The 22,821-nt window shown below is 41.2% G+C and overlaps 1 protein-coding gene across 4 annotated transcripts; it reads left to right on the top strand.

The window, feature by feature from the left end:
* The first annotated feature begins 96 nt into the window (after window positions 1-96).
* CD28 (CD28 molecule) lies at window positions 97-18,860 on the top strand. 4 transcript variants are annotated; one of them, XR_001331266.2, is made up of 5 exons: window positions 97-276; window positions 6,544-6,897; window positions 7,180-7,298; window positions 10,021-11,829; window positions 13,321-13,448. XR_001331266.2 is itself a non-coding variant. In XM_088058711.1 (4 exons), the coding sequence occupies exons 1-4, from the start codon at window positions 222-224 to the stop codon at window positions 13,573-13,575; spliced, it is 783 nt and encodes a 260-aa protein (XP_087914837.1). In that variant the 5' UTR covers window positions 97-221; the 3' UTR covers window positions 13,576-18,860. The 4 variants fall into 4 exon arrangements, 3 of the variants coding, with proteins under 3 accessions (XP_087914837.1, XP_005519929.1, XP_087914838.1); XM_088058711.1 differs by lacking the exon at window positions 10,021-11,829 and having other exon boundaries at window positions 13,321-18,860; XM_005519872.3 differs by lacking the exon at window positions 13,321-13,448 and having other exon boundaries at window positions 10,021-11,967.
* Window positions 18,861-22,821: the final 3,961 nt, after the last annotated feature.

The raw sequence follows: 22,821 nt of genomic DNA on the forward strand, positions 1-22,821 counted from the left end.
AAATCAGCAAACAATTTAATTTCCTGTTCAAGCATTGCTGTTAAAGTAGTTTTACTTGGCAGTGTATCATGTGCTGTAGAAGGGGGAGGAGAGAAATTGTGTGAGCACCTGAGGCTGCAGACTGGCCCCACAGGGAAGGACGGCTGGTGCTGTGGGGCGCTGGGAGTCGTGGCAGTGCCTGCAGGGGGTGGAGACAAGGCAGCAGGCCCCCCATTAGCACCATGCTCCTGGGGATCCTCGTGGTGCTCTGCTTCATCCCCACTGCTGATGTAACAGGTAACAAAAACCCCTTGCATTTCAGTCCTTTCACCAATTTTTTCTCGCTTTGATCATCAAGGGGTAGAAGGTCTGATATAGCTCGGAATTAATTTTGCATTGATTCTTCTTGTTTGGATGAAAGGGGAGAGACAGCACGCTGCCAAGTCTGCAAATGGATCAACTCATTATAACTGAGAGGACAATTTTTCTCCTGCCATAAGACCTAAGATCTTTCTTTTAATCTGACTTCTCTCTAGATCCATTTGGAAATTGCATGCATAGGTAGAGGGGTGTTTATTTCACCTACTCCCCAGGCTTTACAAGTTCTGCTCACAAGCGCCTTTTCCTGGGGGCAGAGGGTCTGAGCAAACCTGGTGCCAGCGCCTGTCCTGGGGAAGACTCTCCACATCCCCAAATATACTTGTAAAGCTTGAGGTTCCCCCATGGCCTGGCTTAAGTGTCACGGGCTCCGGTGCTGAGTACAATGACATCCTCACAGGATTAACAAATAAATGCTCAAAAGCAGAGCTGCTTACTGAGCTCAAAGATGGGACAATAGGACTTCCCAAGTTTCTGATTTTTGCATTGTTTAGTGGCTTACTGATACTTACTAGACATTTAGTTTCTTTCTGAAGATCTTGAGGAAAGAAAAAAAAAAATTGTGATTTTGAAATCCCTAGTCTTAGTGAATCTCCCTGACTCTTCAGTTGTTGTGGCTGAGGGTATTTATTTTGGTGATGTCTTGCTGATGCAGTGTTCCTATGTTCAGATCTAACATGCCTTTCCAGTGGGTATATTAAAATGTAAAGCAAGGCAAAGGATGCTGGCTTTTGCTAGGATAATCTTGAGACAGACAAATTTTCAGACTGCTGGCTGCGAACTGTTGTTATTGCATCTTCTTCAAATATCAGTTTTTTGTATTTTCCAGGGAAGTTACAGATAGGAAAAAAATTCTGGTTTCCAGTACAAAATTTCTAACATAGAGAACATCTTTAAAAACTCACTTTTCTAGTATGAGAGATGCAATTGAATCTATTTTTTTCTTATTTTTACATTATTTTTCCATAACTATTTTCCTCAGTGAAGGCATTGAAGTTTGCATGAAACTGTGATCTACATTTCTTTAAGAAATCATAGATTTTTTCTTCCTTGTCCTTTCCCATGTTTATAATTCTATGTTTGCAATATCATAATTATTTCCACAGCAGGCCCCTGGGTTGTCAAAGAAGACACTAATTCCAGGAGGGGATAAATATCAGCAGTAGGTTAACAGTTCTGAACACATTTCCATGAGGTGTGAACAGCTTTTAAGCAGTGCTTTTGATTTGCAACAAAATAAGTTACAATGTGTAGTTCTCAGACACAGGTGTTATGCCACGGCTTTATAGATATATATACACTTGCTTTGCATGAAGAACTTGTGTTGGAGTTCTGAAAACAGAACTGTTTTCTCCAACAGACTCACCAAGATTGTTCAACTTCTTAAACAGAAGCACATGAGGTCATTTGCTTCTCAGAGTTCTCATCCTTTCCCCATCGATTTTCTTCACTCTTCATTTTCAAGATGATTGCTCCTTAGTACATGGAAAATATTAAGGCAGGTCAAAACCCTGCAGGACTTCCTCAAGCCATGAAGTGCATTATAAGCCCCAGGTATTTTGGTTTGGGAAAATCAACAGAGTTCGTCCTGTTGCTAGACTATATCAGTGGCTGCTGCAGGCTGAGTTTAGATCATAGAAAGGGATTTAAAATACTAGTTTAGTAATTTCGCTTTTGCAGAAACACTAATGTTTACAAAGTTTGTCCTCCTCCCCTTTTTGTTGGCTAATTACCTTGCTGTGATCTGTCAGAGAGGCAGCTAGATCAAGTCTCTGGTATTTTGTAAAATAAGAAATATAAGGAGGTTCCCACTGCAGTGTACCACAACTGACCTCATCTTTTTACTATCCACATAACCTTCTGGCTTATGGTCTCTGGAGCTTAAAATCAACTTCTAACCTACCAAGGTCACCAGAATGCAAAAGATGGATGAGGCAAGGTTAGCCAAGTGTAGGATGACATCAACTAATTCTTGTTCTAAAAAAACAAATCACAAACTGCCAAGAAAAATCCCTGTGCTCACACTGGATTTGCTTAAAGCATGAGTGTCACCTGGGCTTTCTGGAGTACTCCGCTGCCTGAAGTACTTGCAGGAAAGCAGGAAAATTGAGCAGAAAGCAGGTCTGTAAGCGCCAGAAGGAGAGGATCCCCCCAGCTGCACATCAGACACACAGCTGGGTGGCTTCAAACTAAAGTAAAAGAGAAGGACCCTTGCACCTAGGAAAGAAGAGTAAACATAATTGAACAACAGACCAGCAGCAGCAAAAAGTAAATAGCTTTTTTTATAACATACCTGTGTGACTTTCTGCCTCTGGCTTAAACAAATTCCTTTCAGTTTTTTCAGTTAGGGTTTTCCCTGTCCCCCCAGGGAGTTATGTGGGCCATTTCTTTCCTGTGCTTACAGAAATGCCAACTTATCTAAGATACCTTGCTCTGGAAAATAGCTTCTTGAAGTCAACTGGCATAAAAAAGGAAGAGGAGTACTAAATATTTTAGCAGAATATGTTTTTTCCAATAGCTGATGATGATTCATGAAGAGTTCTGGAGGAAAAAAAACCAAAGCCCAACACCTCAAAATAGATATTTTCCATACTTTGTCAACTCTATTTCACTTTCTTGGTGAATAGAAAAAATAAAAAACTTCAGTGGAGTTTTGCTTGCATTGGGTTTGATGATCAGAGAGTCAGTATTTTATAAATATTATAGATGGATAGCATTTTGTTTCATGATCCAAAACACCCTCACATGTGATTACAAGAAATGTCCAGCACCACAAATAATCTATTAAAAATCTTAACAAGCATTCATTTACATTCATTACACACAATTGCATATAAATCCTAAGATCCTGAGAAGGCTTTCAGCCTGTGCACACTGATTGAAATGATTTTACATTTTTAAAGTCACTGCTTTTTGAAACTGTAAACAATGATTTTTCATAACTGCTATTTTCCTGGCTGGGTAAGGCTGAGATATAGATATTTATTACTACACATCATGACTGAACACAGCTCTGAAGTGGCAATCACAACCCTATTTAGGGGAAAGGAAAAACCGACTAAATGTTTCAGAGTTCCACCATTTAACAAACCCAAAGTGACACTTACGAGGAAAACCTGTCTCTGTGTAGGCAAAAGCAGCCTCAGCCCATGTTTGCTCAGAATGGGCTAGATCCTGCTCAGAATCTAGTCAAATCCTATTTGGATCACATGTGAAGTGAGGGATGTTTGGCATTACTCTGTCTTCCCCATGAAAATAGCACACATTTTAGTATGACTGACTTTCTTCAATTCAAAAATCCTCCAAGCCCAGAGGAGGACGAGGATGACAGCAGGGCTTGTCCAATATGCCAGTGGGGTAAGCTTGCTGTGCCCCTTTTACCATTGCAGCCCAACCAGTTCATGTGGTGCTAATGAGTTCTTCCTATAAATGAAAACAAAAATACCTCCTTTAATTTAGATTTGAAGTAGTAGAGCCACTTTGTGAAAACGGATTTGGGTGCTCAGCTTCAAACATGTAGGAGCTATCTTCATTTAATGACCCACAAATAAGGTTTTTCCCACTGCTCAGCCAGTCTGCATCCCAGCATCAGCAGCATGGAGCTGGGTTATCAAGCCTAGCCTGCAAGACAAGGCAAACTGATTCAAGACAAGAAAATAAGTTGAAGGAATTTATCATTTTAGGTAGGTGTATCAAAAGAGACTGGTTGCCAATTAGCACTGTATCATGGCAGGGACATAAATAGTCCAGAGCTCTAGCTAAACAGTAGAGCTCAAGGCATGAAGCACAGGTCTAAATGTCAGGAATCCAGGTTAGCTGATGACAGCAAAAGAGATGGGGGTAAGTCATGGGGGTCTGCAGAAGAGTGTAAATAAGATCTGAAGGGAGTCCCTCAGTGATGAGATTTTCAGTGTTCTTTGACTTTCCTCTGATCACAGAGAAAATATGATCAGGCTGAGCAAAAAAATATCCATCATTCATTTTCTATAAGTACTTGAAAGTACAATGAAAACAGGCAAGCACTTTTCGAAGCGTAATGCTTCTGTCTGTTCTGGGACCCTATTTTGGTTGTCAGCTCTGGAGACAGAAAAGGTCTCCCCTGAAGGTGTTTTCAGTCCATGTGACAATCAGGGTTGTAGCAGTGCACAAATTCTGCAAAGCAGTAGAATAACTCTGTCTCAAGTGAGATGTGTAGAATTCTGCTGTGCTAAAGGTGGAACAATTCTGCCACAGACTTGCAAATTGCCATGTAGGCCAAAGATCAATTTTCTGGCCAACAAAAATATAGTCAAATACCTTGTCTGAAGGGGTGGAATCCAAACCTCAGCCGATACTACAATGCCTTATAAGACTATGTGAGAGCTTTTGTCGGAAAATGCTGATTAAAGGAAACGGAATTGTTTTGCTGAAATGTCTTTATTTTGATGAAAAGTCACCACAGGCATTATCTTGAGTAAAGACTCGCCTTCTCTATACTTATTTCATCACTCTGTCCTAGGATTCAAAGATCCTTGTCTCTTTCTGCTGTAAAGCCTGGAAATGTTGTCCTTCATCCAAAGTTTCACAGTGTTTTGGTTGCCTGCAAACATGGGATTTCAGAACTGTTATGAGCTCTCCTCCACCCTCTCACTAACAATGTTGAATAAAGAGACACAAGGAGGATAGGCTACAATCTGTCTTTGCTAAAGATGAGGCAGTAGAGCATTCCTTGTCTCCCTGTCTCACATCTCCTCCTCTCATTTGAAGCAAGGGCTGGTAAAGGAGACTTTCAATGAGAAAATTAACAACTTCAAGAGTTTCACAAGTTCTGCTGGTAACTGGAGAATCTCCTAGCCAAAGGCTGTTTTTACTGCCACTCCCTACCACTAGTCCTGGCCATGTTATGCATCTCTTTGTGTTTACTTTATTCCCTGGACCACATTCATCCCAAAGGAGTATTCTGCACAAGAGGCTGGGGTACTTCATCTTCTTGTGCAGGCATGAATACAGTAAGTATCATTTGGTCCTAAATATTGTTAAAAACAGTTTTAAACACTAATTTTCTGGTCATTCTGGATCTGGCCTCCTTCCCACTTTATTTCTCTTACTAGCCTTTTTGAAGTCTCGCCACACAGATTAAGTAGAAAGAATCTAGGTATGCACCACATTTTGAGGACAAGAGGTACAATTGTCATTTCAACAGCCACAGTGATCCTCAGGGATGTGTAAAAGTCTATTCAAACTGGTTTTGAGCTGAGCTTGCATAAAAGCTTAAGCAGTCATATAAAAGCTTTGGCAAGTCTCTTGCTTAAAAGCCACAACTCCCTCTTACTTAGGGGTCATCATTTGAAAAGAAGGGCCTCATTTGTGCCGGATGACATTTCTTGGAAGAAGTTGTCTTTCTGCATACTCCTTGCTTTGTTTCATTGTTTGGCAGATGATAGCACAGAGGTCTACATGTCAGAAAACATTTCCTGTTTATGTATCGGTCTGGTCAATTAAAATTCAATTATACATTCATGTGACATGTTCTTTTCAGGCCATTCAAGTGCTAAGTGCCAATGCAGTGTCAAATTAGTCAGCTCCAGAGTCCTTTGAGAGATTAAGAATCTATTACAGCTGCTAGCTAGAGAAATTACTTATTTTACATTAAAATGATAACAGTTCATGCTTTTAGTGTTCATTGCCCAAGGTCCAAACCCTTGAAACGGTTCAGGAAATGCACCTGCAAACTCTTCAGGAGTCCTTGAATTTAAAAGCACATGTATAAATAATATTCTCTCATCTGACTGTGGTGTCGATTCATTGTATTTTCACTCCATGATCCCCAGGAAACTGCTTGCTGAGTGAAGGATAGACTTAGACGGCCTTATGTATACACACGTACACACAGATGCAGACTAGGCTTCTGAGCTCTGATGTGAAGTCTTAATCACGGGCCACTGCCTCTGCTACTGTTCCTCTGAAGAAAAACACTCTTGATCTCATAGTCCCCTAGAGACGATGTAATTATTTACATACAGGTGGATAGCTGCAACAATAGCTCCTGTGAGAAAATGCTTCTGCAGATGGGTGGTTTTGTACACCCTGGTAGGGAGTGTCAGCAGGGGAGAGAAGATATGGAGAAGAGTTGCATGGGAGGATGTGTGGTTCTGATATTATATTTTATAAACAAGTGCTTTTCTCGCTTTCTCCCCTCCCTTCCAGAAAACAAGATTTTAGTGGCTCAGCATCCTTTGCTCATTGTAGCTAACCGAACTGCAACTCTAGTTTGCAACTACACATACAATGGAACAGGGAAAGAATTTCGAGCTTCGCTACACAAAGGAACGGACAGTTCAGTTGAAGTTTGCTTTATCTCATGGAACACAACCAAAATTAGCAGCAATTCAAATAAAGAATTCAACTGCCAGGGGTATCATGATAAAGATAAAGTCATCTTCAGTCTTTGGAACATGAATGCCAACCAAACTGACATCTACTTCTGCAAAATTGAGGTCATGTATCCACCCCCATATGTCTACAATGAGAAGAGCAACGGGACTGTCATTCATGTGAAAGGTAAGCTGAGAAACCTCTGTAGGCCAGTATCCTCCCTGTACACAGTCCTTACATAGTGGCTGGAGGCAGCTTGTTTCCTTAAAAAAAAAAGTTGGATTGCCAACTTTTTGAAAAGTTTGTTTAACTTTTCAAGTTAAAACTACATTCCTGCTCTGGATCTCCTGAAGAAGAGATCCTAAAATGATGGTTAATTAAATGACACATTGGAACAAGGAGTAAATAAGGAGAGATCGATGTTTTAAATTTCATGTACTTAAAGTTTTCTTTGCTCTTTCCTTAAAGAGACACCCACCCAAATACAAGAGCCTCAGTCTGCAATTCCTTTGTGGATTCTGGCAACAGTGACTGGAATTCTTGCACTCTACAGTATGCTAATAACTGCAGTGTTTATTAACTACTGGGTAAGAAACTTGTATTTTCCTTTGCTCTGTATTCTCTTATAGTTAATATCTCGGCTAATACTTGCCGTGTTTACCACTAACTCACTGATACTCCTTCAGTACAGGATAGCAGTGTTTCCTCATCCCAGCTATGTATGCACACCCATGGTGTACCCCAAAAGAGCTGAAACACCAGATGCTCTCCAGGTGGGCAGTCAAGCCTCTGCAGTGTAGTCCTACAGCAAATAGTAATGCCACAGAGTTGGCAGTGCCCTGCACACCAGCAATACCTGGACACCTCTGCCAGCTGAACCTGTCAGGGTAATCTAGAACTACAAGCATTTCTGACAAAACCCTTTGAGACTATACTGACAAGAGCTCACCTACAATAAAACAATCTATAGGGAGTCCTTAGCTCAGAACCATCTGCACTGGTATCTTGTGTCTATCCAGCAATTCCCTTGAGCAACCACTATTTCTGGCAGCTTGACTACAACGGACTAGGAGCACCTGGATCTCAATAGTCCTTTGTCTGTACATCAACAGTAAGAAAGCTATGACAGCCTTATGACTCGTAATTTTTGCTTTCTAATCTCTCTGGAGAGTTGACTGGCCCAAGTCACATCTAGTTCTCATCCTGGCATGATACAGGGGCAGCAGAAGGACATTTTCCTTGACGAGTCTTAGGACTGTGATCTGCAGAGCAAATTTACACTACTCACTCCATGTGAGAAAGACTTGAACAAAGATAACTCAATTCCTTGCACTCTGGCTTTCCCCTCTATTTTTATTGTTAAATAGAAATTTCCAACACAACAATTATGAGGTAGCCTGTACAAAGGGTCCAGAGTCCCTGCCAGGTTAAATGCTGCTTGTATACAGAAAGCCATGGTCACTGCTAGCTGAAGCTTGAGATCTGCTAAGTGTTTCACAAAAGGACACATTCTCAATCTGTGTCTATTTCTAATGGAAAACAATCAAAGGGGGCACTGCCTCAGGAAAATGCAAAGGCCGGTTAAGTGGCTCTTCTTTGTCCCTATTGTAGAGGCTGACTCTGAGGAGAGCTGAGAGGATTACGTGAGCAGCTGCTGGTGTTACACTGCTGTGCTGCTGTGGCTGTGCCACAGATGAGATGCTATAGCTTCAAATCCATCATTTACAATCTGAACCATTTTCTCCATTGTTGCCTAAAGGCTTCACACTTTGCCACTAACATGTCTGCCCTCAGCAAGAGTGTCAAGGCTGCATTGCCATGTGTGCTGTTTGCTGCATCAGTTTTCACCGTTATTACTGCTGGCAGTATTCTTCAGATGATATATATTCTGATTCTGGATGTATTTAGAGTGTTGTTGAATGCAAATACAGCTACCTAGAAGACATTGTGAATTGTAAGAAAAAGTTCCTAGTTGTGGTACTTGACAGACATGGCAAGCCTGATCAGTTCCTGAAAGCAGTTAAAGATTTGTCTATTTTCACAACGTTCTGCCTTCCCTGAAGGAAAACTGCTTTCTGTTGCAAAAGTAGCAATCTTTGATCCTGTAACAGCCCACCAATCATACTTGCTAGCAAAATGTCTTTCTCCCATGAAAAACTACCTCCTAGGTGAATTAGAAATCCTGTATTATGGAGATGAACACACAGAGATAAAGCTTTTGTATCAAATGCTTTACATGCATCGGCTGCGTTACATGGCTTAAGCAGTATGTAACTTACATTCAACACTTCACATATCTATAACATTAATATTTAAAAGCTTAAAATATTTCATAGTAAGTGCCCCACTCTGCACATACAACATAATGCAGCCATCATATTTTCTAATGCAAGCCTCTTCCAATTCCACAGCATCATGTGCATGTATACTGCAGCATATGCTACTATTTCTGTACATGGGAAGGAAATTTCAGTAAAAAGGAGATTGAAAAAGAGGGTATGATCAGTATTAAGGAAAAAGCACGGAAGCATTTTACTTACCCCTGGTCAATAAAGCCTTAAGCTACGTAAAAAACACCAACCTTGTGCACAGCCTGCAGCAGTCAGAGGTTGAAATGCTGCTGTAGCCACATATTTCCTCTGTGATTTTAGGCAAATTATTTCACCTGTCTTCTGCTACTGTTATTTCTGAAAGAGCCAATGCTTCCCTTGTCTCACAGGGGCATTATAAGCAGGAATCCAGCAGTGGAAGTAGGATTTTTGAGGCCTAGATAAGGAGACATAAAAGATTAACATCAGCTCTGATTTTTTCACTTCTTGAAGGAAGGTTCAGAACAACATATGCATTGTGTCTTACTGCTGTAAATGGTAGGAAAACCATTATACATATAGTCTGGGCTGATTTTTCATGCTCTTGTTCTGTTTGAGTTAAGCTAATTTCTCTTTACTTCCTAATAAATGAGGACAGCCTTCACAGCTCAAACTCTTTTGTTTCTGCTGAATCATTCCACAGATGAGAGAGGCAAGATGATGGTGAGAGGCACCAGTTTGTATCCTTGGTGTGTAGCATTCCTTTATCTGAAGAACTAACACTGTAAATCTCTCACCAGATAAACTGGAGACTTACTTTCAGGTTGGGAAAATTCCATAGATTATTTGATGAGAACATGTGTTCCAATTATTTTGTAAATGTATTTAAACTTCAAGCTGCCTGACAAATATACCTGCCTCCCTGAACAAGGACCTAGGGCCAAAACTGTCAGCAGTTAACATGAGAGTTTTCACAGTTGTCTTCACCCTTCTCCCACAGCAAAAATTCAAAAACAATATGTACCATCAGAGTGACTACATGAACATGATTCCCCGGCACCCACCATACCAGAAGAACAAGGGTTACCCATCCTATGCCCCAACACGAGACTACACCGCGTACCGGTCCTGGCAGCCCTGATCCCACCAGGAGCCTCGTGTGTTTCTGGGCAGTCACTTCCTCTGGGGCATGGAAGGACAGCCTCTCATTTTCTCGTGTTTGTTTCTGTTGACCACGGACACGTACATCATAGCAAGTATTAACTAGACTTTGATCTGCTAAAAGAAAATCCAGACCAACAAACCAATATAAAAAGGGGGAGTAGTAAAAAACCAAAAAATTTTCTCCATGATGGCTGAAAATGAGGCCCAGCTTGTGTTGAGGGTTGTCAGTGGATGAAAAGATAGCATCAGACGTCAGAGCTGGTTTCTTCCTAACACTTGTGGTTTTGCTCAGCTGTTGGAAGAAGCAGAACTTCTGATATTTTCCAATAACTGCTGCCTTGGATTTAACCCTTAATTTCCTTCTCTGTACGTGTAGTCTTCAGAGAGTTGCTGTTAAACCTGGCAAAATGTAAAAAATAATCTTTTTTCTCTATAAGACAAAGACACAGTTTGAAGTTCAAAATACGTACTTAAAGAAGAAAAGGTGAGTCAGAAGGCATCCAAGCTATTATGCTATGAAACAATTGATCTGCCAGGACAAATCAAGCTAAGAGAAAACTAGTAAACCTTTAACATGTGAGTCCTTAGGCTGGACACTGTAAAAGTTCATAAGGCCATCTGCAGTCATGACCAAGCAACTCCACAGACTGAAAAAGCAAGCAACCTGAAGACAAAATCAAGACAAGTGGGAGAAGAAGAAAAATTTGTCTTCATCATGAGCAATCCCATTTCTTTTTTGTTTGCCTCCTGCATCAAGGGAATGCAAAGTCATACATAAAGCATTAGGAGAGAGAGAGCTCAGATTTTGAGAAGATTTTTACTTTTATTTTTGAATTTGAGAATTCAAAAGGTATTCTCCTAAGTCCTCCTGAAAATTCATGCATATCTCCTGGCCCATAGGTTGTACCACAGCTCTTTCAAAAATCTGGTTCAACTTATAAGCAACTGAACAGCACTTCATTTTTTTTCCCTTAAGTGTCCAGTTTTTGGGGTGTGAGAGGATTCTTCATTCTCAGCATTGTAAATTGGACCCGCAAGTTCTCAGACATCTGCAGGATCTGCTCTGAGCACTTTGAGGAACTTTGTGCTATCTGGAAGTTACTTTTCTCTCTAAAGATGTTCTTCAGGGCTGCTCCATGCCAGAGTAGGACGAAGTCTTTAGCAAAACATGATCCATTCTTTCAATCTAGTGAATTTACAATAACAGGACATCCTAAATTGTAATTGGGGTTCCCTTGGCATAAAATCCCTTTTCATACTGAGGAGACAATGTTTATTCTATAAAGACTACTGAATAAACAAAAGAAAAAAGCAACGCATTCCCACCTTGAAATAAAATTTGGATGGTACAACATTTAATTTCTTTCAAATTGGATAAGAAGATTCTTTCTCTCTTTGAGGAGACAAGACAAAAGTAGAGATGTGGAAGCATGACAACAATCTGCTTTGATGTCTTAACCCAAGAAAACAACTTTGGTACTTCCAAATTGGAAGTTTTATTTGAGTTTGCTGACCGGGCCACGAATCTTCCACTCTGAGTCTTCTATCACCACGAACCATGTTCCTGGAGGGTGCTGTACCACCTCTGAGAAGCAGTGAGGTGCTCCCTGCCCCAGCCAGGGACAGCAGAGCCCCAATGGCAATGGTAAGCAAGGCCCAAGAGTCAGTGATGGGCCTTCAGCATGGGAATCCAGTCATGGACCCAGCAGGCCCTGAGAACCTTGGTCTGGTTCAGTTCAGCAAACTCAAAAGCTTATGATTAAACTGAAGAACTTCAAAACAAGGTCTAATTTATTTCTTCTCCTTTCCCATCACCACATGCACAAACACTCCAAGGCTGACATTTTTCCACATACGATTTTTACTCTCTTTTCCTGGAAAGCCCTCACTGCACCTTTGTGCTGCAGCTGAGGTCACAAGGAACACATGCACAGGGCAAAGGGGAAGGAACCTGGCAGGACACATGGCAGTTGCTGTGTGGTCCCAGCCTGGCCCTCCTTGCTGGCACTGACTGGGGGAATGCTAATGTCTTGCCACCTCCCTCCTCGCTTGGAGGGGACATATGAATGATCCCGTGTTGGGCATCGAGACACTCCCAGCAGAGAGCAGCAGGCTGATCACAGCTCTCTGTCAGGTATGGCACTGTCTTACACAACGACACGTATGATCACAATGTGCTGTGGAAAATCACAACTTCTAATGCAAGTATAAGGTGAGATGGAAAATGTGTATCAAATCCATTAAACAGGATAGTGTTCTTTACATAAACTGTATATATACATATTTAGGTATAGATGCATCTTTTTAATTGCATCTATATTCCCTAGAGCTCTATTATACTTTTTGCAATCTCCTTTTAAAATTATTAAATAGATACAGTAAATTAAATATGGAATGAATGTATTAGGCCTGAGGCTAGTCAGAGGAAAGTATTACTTTCTAAAGCAAATACTGGTATAATTTGCTTTCCCTTACACTTTTGTACTTTCTGTATTTAAAAGATACTAGTAGCTCGCAGGACATGATACTGGAAAGTAAGTCCTGGATCATCTTGCAACAAGTATTAATTCATTCGACTGACCAAAAAGGAAGGGGGATACAGGGAAATATCCTAAACATAAAATGTAAAAATGAGGAGAATCAGGTTATGAGAAGCCCCAGCACTGTGTTAAAATGGACATTGCTGTTATATTAAAGCTCTATAGAAACATGAATTATGGACTGTAGGAGATGGGATACCAGTAAATTCCTTTTATCTACCACTCTAAAGGCCTAAAATAAAGTGTTTGCAGAGAAGCAAGCTAGTTAAGCCTGGAGTCTGCATATGTGGATTAGCAAATTTGACAAACAGCAATCCAAATTTATTCCATCTGGTTTTAGGCAATGCATAACATGCCAGGACATCCCTGGCCCTCCCTGACCCTCCCTTTGGGGTCTATATGCTGTTTATGGGATGATGTAGAAAGAAACCTCCCTCTGCTGCAGCTCTGAACTTGGAAACTGTCCCTCATGGAGGGCAGAGGTAAATCAGTAGGGTTTTCTGCCTTACACATGGGTTTTAATTCAAATGCAAATATAATCCTGCCGAAGAGTGATTTAATTTTTCATCCTCCTTTCCCCCACTTTCTGGTCTCAGTGTCAAATGAACATCAGATCTGCAGTCATCACATCTGAACAGCAATCAACATATGTTGCAAGGGGTCAACCAAGGGTTGTGCAGCTCCTGTATGCTGATTCCTGTTCTGCACGTCTCCAGCACAGCACAATACAACAGCCTGGCTATTCTTTGCTTCCAGGAACCAAAGCCCTAGAAGACAAATGCCGAGGAGGTAGCCTGTGTTATCTCTGCAGTGTCTTGAACCTTCCCCATTGGGGTGGTCAGGCTTACTAAAGCCAAAAGTCTTGGACATTCCTTCAAGTCTGAATATTCCAAATTCTAATATCATCCTCCTGTATAACATTTTTTCCAAAACACCTCTTTTTTCTTCTGTAGCTAAAAATGTGAACCCTGCATCTCTGCCAAACAATATCATATCTTCCTTCTTTGTGCATCATCTTTTCCCTTTTGTTTCTATTCCAGACTCAGCAGTTCAGGAACCCATCCTATTTGTTAACCTCTAACACCATTGTGCAGCCTTCCACATGTACTCCTGTCTGACTGGTTACTTGACTCACAAAGACCATCTTGTATGCCACATTCCTCCTCAGCTAGGGATATGGAGTTGCCATAGGAGACTGAAGCCATGGGGTGATTGGATGGGTACATATTTTCTCTTTGAAGGATTTGGGGGTGTTTCATACCTTTGATTTTTCCCATTTTTCAAATTTTCAGTTGTGCCAAAAAGCCACGTGGGGGTCCCACAGACCACATGCTTCCCACAGTGCATTTAATTTCTGTACATTTCATTTCCTGTGCAAAGCAGGTTCTAGGCTATTGCCAAGTTCATTATGCATGCAGACATGCTCTGACAGCAGAAGCAACTTTGGCTACTGATGGTATGTTTGACTAATAAAAACACGGTACAAAAATATTGAGTTTGAAGAGCACACAGGCAAAGTCCTCAGTGCTAAAGATCAAATCTTTCCACTTTCAGCAAGGGTTTTGCTGTGTGACTGGAAAATGTGTTGTACAAGATGAATCACAGGCTAAGACATCATTTCGTTAGTCACTCATACTAACCAGAAAACAGGTTAGGGTGATTAGAACGGGACTAGCATTGTTAAGGTCCAGTAAAGACTGGTAAAGGCTGAAAACAGCACTAGGTTGTTTTGTAGCCAAAGTCAGTGTCTTTAAGTGGCTGTGAGAGGGAAACTAGCTGCTTAAGTTGATGCAAATGGACTGTTCTTCACAATTAGGTGTATTTGTTAGAGCATCATGTTACAATATGTTACAATTCCAGCCTCAAGGGCATGCAGATAGAATGATGTGGCAAATTTGGCTGAAAAAAGTATTAGGAGGCTGCCAATTCCATATTAACCCATTTGCAAAGAAACAAAAAGTTGAATGATCTCAAATTCATGGTGGGTTTTTTGTTTGTTTTTTTTCTTTTTTCTTTTTCTTACTGGATCTTCAGGATCAAGGCACTGGTTCTTATTTCCTGCTCCTCTTGCTGTTGTTTTATTAAGAATTAAATATAACTTTAGATTACATAAACTTACCAGGAGCTCTTCAGTTTCATTCATCTGACCATTGAAATTATGAGGAGTTTTCAAATGCCACAGTTTTCATAGCCATTGTATCATTATCTGGCTACATCATTCCTTTTCCTCATTGTCTTCTTATTCCTTCAAGGGAACTATTCTGGATTGATTGAAATGTTCTCATGTGTTGAAACAAATCTGGTTTTTCAAACAGGAAAGATTACTACCTAACCAGCAAAATCAAAGATGCAAGCAAGCAATTCGTAAGAGTTCTGTGGAAATTAACGTAGTGGTTTCAATCTGATAGGAGGATCAAATAGCCTTTTTATAATATCCTCCTCTAAAATAAAGAAGCTTAAGAAATCATATACTAAAATACCTTAAAAGACAAGAGATCAGGCTGCGAAATTAAGAAATCAAAGGCGGGAAATGCCAGAAGGAAGCTTTCCTATCCAGCCTCCCTTCTGCCCCGCTGTGTGACCGGAGTGACTCTTTAACTAGCATTTCCCCCTGCTAAGCCGAGCCCAGGCTGAGCGGGGCGGTCCCGCTGTCTCGCAGCGCTGCAGGAAAGCTCCGGCTGGGGCCGGAGCAGGCGCGCAGCGAGTGACAGATTCCGACAGCAGCTCAAGTTGTTGTCATGGAGGGCTGCAGCAGGGCACAACTAGCAATCAGGCTAGCTTAGATAATAGCTAAATTAGTGCCCGACAGCCTCGTCAGTGCCCCACTAAATTAGATCACTGTCGTGAGTCAGAACGAACGATTTTTTCTGCTATGCTCGCTGCCTGTGACAGCCCTTGGGCTACTTTAATCTTCAAACACCAGTGGTCAAGATGAGAGCTGATTTATTTTTTTCCCTCATGAAAATGATTAAGTAGATTACTCACATTTCTTCCTGGGTTTCTTAGCCTTCCACAGACAAATCAAAACTGGCTGCAGAACAAAAATTTTTTCTCTGTTGGCATAGCTCATCAGCTCCTGATACTTACGGACAGAGGCTGAAGTCCAGGGTGGAATGACACCTTCGAGAGCATTATGCCCTCCTTGTAGCTCTTTCTCTCATTAGCTGATTGTTGAAATAATGCCAATGTTTTATCTTAACAACAAAAAAGTATGAGACTATGAAGATACAGAATTGGACAGCAGGGGAATAACCTCTGTCCCTCCTGCAGACACACAGTTGATGCTGCTTTCAAGTCCAGCCCTGTGACGGAGCAATTCATCAGTAAGGATGGGAGAAGCAAAAGGGGTTAAAGGAGAAATCACTCTGAAACCTCTTCAGTGAAATTCTGGAACAATCCCTCAGGGAATGGAAATGAACAAGCCAGCTGTAGGATGTACTTCACAACTCACACTTTTGCCTCTCCCTAGCCATACACTAGAAATAACTCTTAAAACACCCTAGTCCTTCTTGCCTCAAGAACTACTTTTTACTGTTTGGCCACTCTGCATTATTGAGACATAAACTGCATTGATGGTGAAAGCCAGGTTAGTTCCTGTGTGTGGACTTAGGTGCACAGTCAACTCCCAAGAAACTCTTGAGATGAAAGCACAAAATATGTTCAAAGGGCAATGGGCAAGCAAACTGGCTGGAAAAGTAGGATAGATGAATGGCTGTCTGCAGGAAAAGTGAAGTTAAGCAACTCCAGAGCTTTCCTCCAGCAACTAGAGAAACACATTAGTTTGAGCTGCAGCTGCAGTGGATTTCCTCCAGTAAAAGCAGCTCTTGGAATGATGAAGTGATTATTTCAGGACATTTAATTAAAAATAACCATATTAGGCAAAAAAGATTTTGAAATACCCTTATTTCTGCTTTTTCTGTGCTAAATGATTACTTACTTACAAATACTACACTTAACCTGCAGTATGAGCTTTTTAAAATTAGTGTTCCTTTGTTGTCCCTTTTTTTAAATTTTTTTTTTAGTTAAAATTTGTATTAAGGTGTTTATATTGTAGTTCTGCAATCTTATTTCAAACCACTGAGGCAGAGGCAAAATGAGGACTGGGATATAGGCAGGGGACAAATAGACCGCAGCTCAGTCCAGTCCCAGCATGGCAGTTCCCACATACTGTAAAAAGACTTCAGGTACAAAGTGGAGTTCAAAGAGTCCACAGATTACAAGAGCAACCTGGTGAAGAAATGTCAGTTAGAAATGAGCAGCAGAAACCAGCTCTATTTTCCTACTGCTGTGGCTTTGCTTGGTGACGATGACATACAAAGATTAAGCCTTACTGCATGAGTTCCAGTGGTTTATCTCCTGTTTTATCATCGCCAGTAAGTGAAGGAGATGTGTGGGTGTCACCTGCAAAAAAAAAAGAGGTTGCATTTCTGAGAGAAAAACATCTGCAGATCCAAAAAGGCAAATGGTCTTGTTTAATTCATGCATATCCAGTTTCCTTCCTGTCACTAATCTGCAGCAATGAATTTAGTCTCCAGGATTTCCTTAGCTTTATTATGCTGAGAGAGAGTGCAAGAGAGAGTGAGACAGAAAGACTTGAGCAATATTAAGCGCCCGGAATGACTTCAATCACTGAGGTCATTTGTTAATCACTAAGATAGCCTGGCTCCCAGGGCATGGAGTTTGATTTTCCCTCCCCGCCCCTCCAATCTGCTGAACTATGGAGATTTGCAACAAGAAAAGCTATCTGCTGTGCAATCAATTTACAGAATAACATTTTGTTTGGTCTGCTATTGATGGAAGCTAGCAGAAACTGGAAGCCCTGGGTTCATGACACAAGTGTTAGAATCCATGTAGATGTGGTTTTTCTGCCCTTGCAAGTTTATGTCTGTGACAGAATGAACCTCTGCACACAGTTAAACACTGCTTGCTGCATACATTGCACAGAAATCACTACTTTAAAAAGAGATTTAAAACAAAGGCATCTCCTACATTGGATACGGAGGGAAACTACACATATGGACATGTAAACAACTGTACAAACACAGATGCAAGCTTTGGTCTTTCCTCTCCATTATTATGTATGTATGTAAATATAAAATTAAAAAAAACAAGCCAGTGAGCATATGTCTTGGATTGCACATCAAGCACAGTATGCTCACTGCATCTAAGGTATCTCTAGATTAATAATGTTTCACTTGGCTGTGTGCTGACTTGTCTGGATCAACTTACTAGCTACTGAGATATAAGAAGTATCAGAAAAATTATAAATTCAGACTATCTGTATTTAGAAGTAAGACTTTCCTACACCTCCAAATTTGCTGTAATTTGCTTTAGCTCTGGACTGGAGAGATATTCATAAGACTTTTATCACTAAGCCCAATGAGAGCACTGATAAACATCCCTTTTGATGGCAGATCAGAGAGTGGGTTCCCTGTGGCTCTCGTACAGCTATTCTAATTGTCAAAAGTGCATGTTGTACTCTTCTTGTGCCCCAGCTACAGCTCAGGAAAACCAAGGTCTTGACTAACCCTTCTTGCCCAAATCCAAAATACAACATTCACCTTCCCCACTAAATAGACCTTTTTATAAAAATTAAACTCACTTGTTCTCGATAGCTGCCATAATGAATGCTTGGTCAATAAAGATTAACTCCTTGTTCTTGCAAACAACAAGTTCTTGTGCCTGTTTACCGATGGAAGGAATCCAATTGATGTATCATTAGTTGTGTGAGGAAGTTGCACATCTGTACAACTTGGTGTGGGAGTGTCTTCTTCCTTCATATAAATGGTGGGTTACAATGTGGGTCAACAAACTAATGTTTAGCACTTTTGACTACTGAAGAGCAGAAGAAAAGATCAGAACCAAAAATCTGTGAAATCTGAGGCACCAATCAATTCAGTGCTGCCTCTGTTGAATGACACGAGCACTAGCAGCTGAGTAGCACTCTCAGATCCCTTAGGATTGAGTTCATGCTGTAATCTCTCCAAGTTTAGCATTTCATATGCGTATAGATTGCAAAGGCACGGGAAAATTCTAAAGGATCCAAGACAGTGGGAAAATACAGAGAAACAAAGGGTTTTACTTGCTAAAGGCAAACTGGTTTTGTGCTGACAACAGGAAACAAGAGACAGTGCAAAGGATGTTGTGGCCGTTGGAAGGGCCGCCACTGTAGCTACTGTGCGTACCTGGGTGACTCATCATCACGGTGACACTGGCTTGCACTCTAAAGTCCCTCCTCTCCCAGCTGCAGCCAGCTGGCTCATCCTGCCTGGCCTCTCCATGTTTCATCTCTGCTAGGTTATCATCTGGAAAGCACTTGGGCTGGCACTAGGTTGGACTAGATACTGGAGTTGTGAATATACATGTGACACATGCAGGAGTGACACACCAGTCCTTGCTTGAGGAGACGAGAAATGGAAAAAGAAAGTGAAGGAGGAAGCAGAGGTGTGGTGCTTATGCACATGTACATAATTCAGCAGTTGTGAGGACAGAAAGTACAACTGCAACGTTTCTCACACTGCTTGTAAACTCCACCCACTGCACCCACCATGGGTACAAGTGCATCTTGTGGGGGACTCACTGCTCCACAGGAACTAGAGGGGCTAATTATTTCATCACTCATAAAGCTTCAGGATTGGGATTTTTTTTGTAATGAGTTTTCCTACGGTCACAGAGTTGACCATCTCTCATCGGCTTTCCATAACTCAAGCTGTCCCTAGCACTATGGACAGAGGATGACACCCTTTGGTTATCAGATGACAGGGCTGGGAAACATGTTTCCATGTAAAAAGGAGTGTCTGCCACTGTGGGAGTAAAGCAGTAAAGCAGTATGGCTGTACACTGTGATAATAGAGTATGGCAAATTGAAGGCAAATGAAAGTCAAAGATCTCTGTCAGAATTTGTCTCTGCCACCAGGCTGACCCTTGCGAAGGTCATCCATCCCACTGCTCTTTAGGCAAGACTGGGAATACACCACATTGCACAGCAAGAAGGCAAACGAAGGTGATGAATCTGACTTGGGAGCAGGAGCTTCAGACTGACTCACATTTTTTATCCCTCAAGAGGATTGCCAGGGTATTGACAAGCATCCTTGGCATACATTCCCTCTTCAAACTGTGGAACTTGCTCTGCATACAAAGGATAAATTAGTCTGCAATTTATTCTTGCACAGATTGCAAGCAAATTACTGTACAGCAAGAATAATGACTGAAGTCTATTCCTTCATCTTTTCCTGCAGACGCCCTGTAGCTCTGGGTAGCTGCTGTCCCTACACACTTGCTGGCCAAGATCACCTGTGCTAAGAGGTCATCAGAAGGACTTGGCAGAAGCAGTGTGATGTAAAGACGACAGAGAGAAGTGGATAAGTCAGCTTTGTGGCCAGCACTACCTCTGAGCTTCCACTGGCACTTTCTATGTATCTTACTTATTGTGACTGCAAGCTCTTTGGGCTATTTTTACTGGTGACTACATTTTTGTACAGTGCCTGGGACTCCAAGTCTTGGTCAAGGTCCTCATACTGTAGTACAAATGACAGTAATAACTTCAGAAGATGTTATATCAGATCCTCATTCCCTTCTTCAGTAAATGTCAGCACTAAGAGCCATGGAGGAGAAAGTATAAAAGCAAACCTGCAAAGTTGCAGGGGTTTGGGACAGAAACACACTAATGTTCTTAAGAATTACTTTCTTCCTTCCACACATTTCACTTTCTTTCTGACGTATCTCTTATTTACCACTTGGAACACATCTGGCTGTCAGAGCTGTGGTCTTTCCGAAGCTTATTTTTCACTTTATCACTTATTTATATGGCTGCACGTGTCAACATCAAAGGGAAGCCAAGAAAACAATATCAACAGAGAGCTCTGTAAGTGATCTCTCTCACTGCACAGCACAGAAACCACAGGTGATCTCCTCACACTGAATTCAAGTACAGCATTGCTATGAAATAGTTCCACCGAGAGAGAGCTTTGCAGATGCTTGACTCGTAACAAATTTGCAACTTCACAGTACTGGGGGAAAAACAAGGAGGAAGAACAGAGTGCAGGTCAAGCATGTGAACACAACCCAGAAGACAAATGAGCACTTTTCAAAGGACAAAAGCTTTAGACACACCTTACACCCCTTCTGCCCCTCACCCCCACTCCCACCATTAGAACATATTGAAAATGCTTTATCCTATGGGAAACATCTGTACATGGTTGAGAGGGGGTAAACATTTACACATATAACCAGCTCTATGAGAATATAATGTTTCTTTTAGAGTTATGCCAACATGGTTTTCTATTTCCCTAGCATTTCTCAGTGTAAGGACTCCTTGCACAAACTGTCCATGCTGCTCAGTGACTGCTGCCTGCCCTGCTCTCTGGTTGGCAAAGTGTGTGCCTTTCTAATCTAAAAAAAACCATGCCTGAAGAAACTTGCTTTCTGAATGCAACAATCACTCCTCTTGCAAACTAGATCATATGAAGTCTCTTGCCTTGTTCTGGGGGACCCAGAACTCATGAGGCTTTTTGCAACAGAACAGTAACACACAGACCTGTGCTCCATCTGGCAATGGTGTCCGGTTTCCAACAAACCTAGCTGCTCCAGTGGAAGATATTAAGCCTTTATGATGGCCTAGCTTGCCCTGAAAGCAATATGTTTCTATCATTAGCTAACAATCATCTCAGGGCCTTTAACAAGAGCTTTGAGAAATAATATTTATGATTTTCATTTTATGCAATTGCAATCATTGTGATCACAAGTATGTGTTTATATTACAGTAATTATCAAAGATCTATTTTTTTTCCATGCTGTGCAAGCTGAAAAGTGATATTTCATGTCCTGAAGAGTTTAGAGGATAAAGGCAGAACAGATGACAGCTAATTGAGTGGGAAATAGAATACAAGAAAATGTAAGGAATTGTAATGTGATTGGCATGTGTAACTGTTTGCTTTTAAATTGGGTGCATAACCAGTGAAAACGGAATGAAAAGAGAGGAATATATATTGTTACTGCCCTTTGGGGTTAGCTGGCTTTGTTTTCAGTCAAGCAGTTTAATGCTTGAGAAGAGGAACACAATCTACATTTCTCTGCTACACAACAGTGAACAGTCAGCAGTGACTGTTTGGGATTTACACTGGTGCAAGAGCGTGAAATTTGGAACTGGAAACTTTTTTTTTTCTTTTCATAACACTACATATAACCTGCCTGCTGCAGCAGAGGAGTGTCTTCAGTTCCTGGCTAATTGTTGAATGGTCTTTTTCTTCCTCTGAGCCTTCATTAACTTCCTCTCTTCTCCCAGCTATCATTTCTGGAGAGTTTTGGTAGGATGCTGTCAGATACATGTGAGGGAGAGATTTCTTTTCACTCATTTTCCTTTCCTCACAAACTATGGTGCTTTCTCCTGCCAGCATCTGACTGGAAGAACTAGGCTCTGTATTTTATGCCTCACACAGACCTTGACTGCAGCATTGTATTCACTTCATTCATTAATTGCAACAGTTCTCTTTACTGTGAGCCGTAAAAGCAGAGTAATAAACCTAATGGTATTATGTATTGTAGACTCCAGCTCATGTTGTTACTCATTCTCTCAAAGCAGGGACTGCTCAGAAGGATGGATGCCTAATTAACCCCCTTCTGCACTGAGGAAGCCTTGGCAATTGGGTCATTTTAATTTAGATTTCAACACCAATGACTTTGATTTCAAAAGAACTCTGCCTTCCTTGGATCAAAACAAATTTGTCATCTCCAGCCCACTGGCCTCCAGGTTCCAGCTGCACTCACAAACATGAACTGAAAGAATAGGGAAATTGCTTACAGTGATGCTGAATGAAAGCACAAGTACTGTGCCCTCTTTGCAATGTCAGCATGTGCTGGTATTTCTTTAGCAAACATGGAATCTCACTGCTGACATCAATCGTAGGCAGAGATATCTCTATATTATAGCAGGAATCCCATCCCCAAGGGAAATAGTATGGCAACACATAGGTTGTTTTTAAGAACTAATACAAAAATACACAAAGGCTGTGTAATAATTCTTTTACCCTCAAATCTGAGGTCTCTACTGCTGAAGCAGAGCCTTCTTGATGTGGCTTGGCGAGTGCTGTGCACAGAGA

Source organism: Pseudopodoces humilis, chromosome 8 (assembly GCF_049639895.1).
Source record: "Pseudopodoces humilis isolate 2021_Gansu_Grassland_sample_001 chromosome 8, ASM4963989v1, whole genome shotgun sequence".
In the NCBI taxonomy this organism is placed as follows: Eukaryota; Metazoa; Chordata; class Aves; order Passeriformes; family Paridae; genus Pseudopodoces; species Pseudopodoces humilis.

Bases quoted from the DNA above. Each gene is read 5' to 3' on its own strand.
- CD28 (XM_088058711.1), top strand. From the start codon at position 222: ATGCTCCTGGGGATCCTCGTGGTGCTCTGCTTCATCCCCACTGCTGAT. The intron at 277-6,543 runs GTAACAAAAACC...CCTCCCTTCCAG, and splicing joins CCCCACTGCTGATGTAACAG to AAAACAAGATTTTAGTGGCT. The intron at 6,898-7,179 runs GTAAGCTGAGAA...CTTTCCTTAAAG, and splicing joins GACTGTCATTCATGTGAAAG to AGACACCCACCCAAATACAA.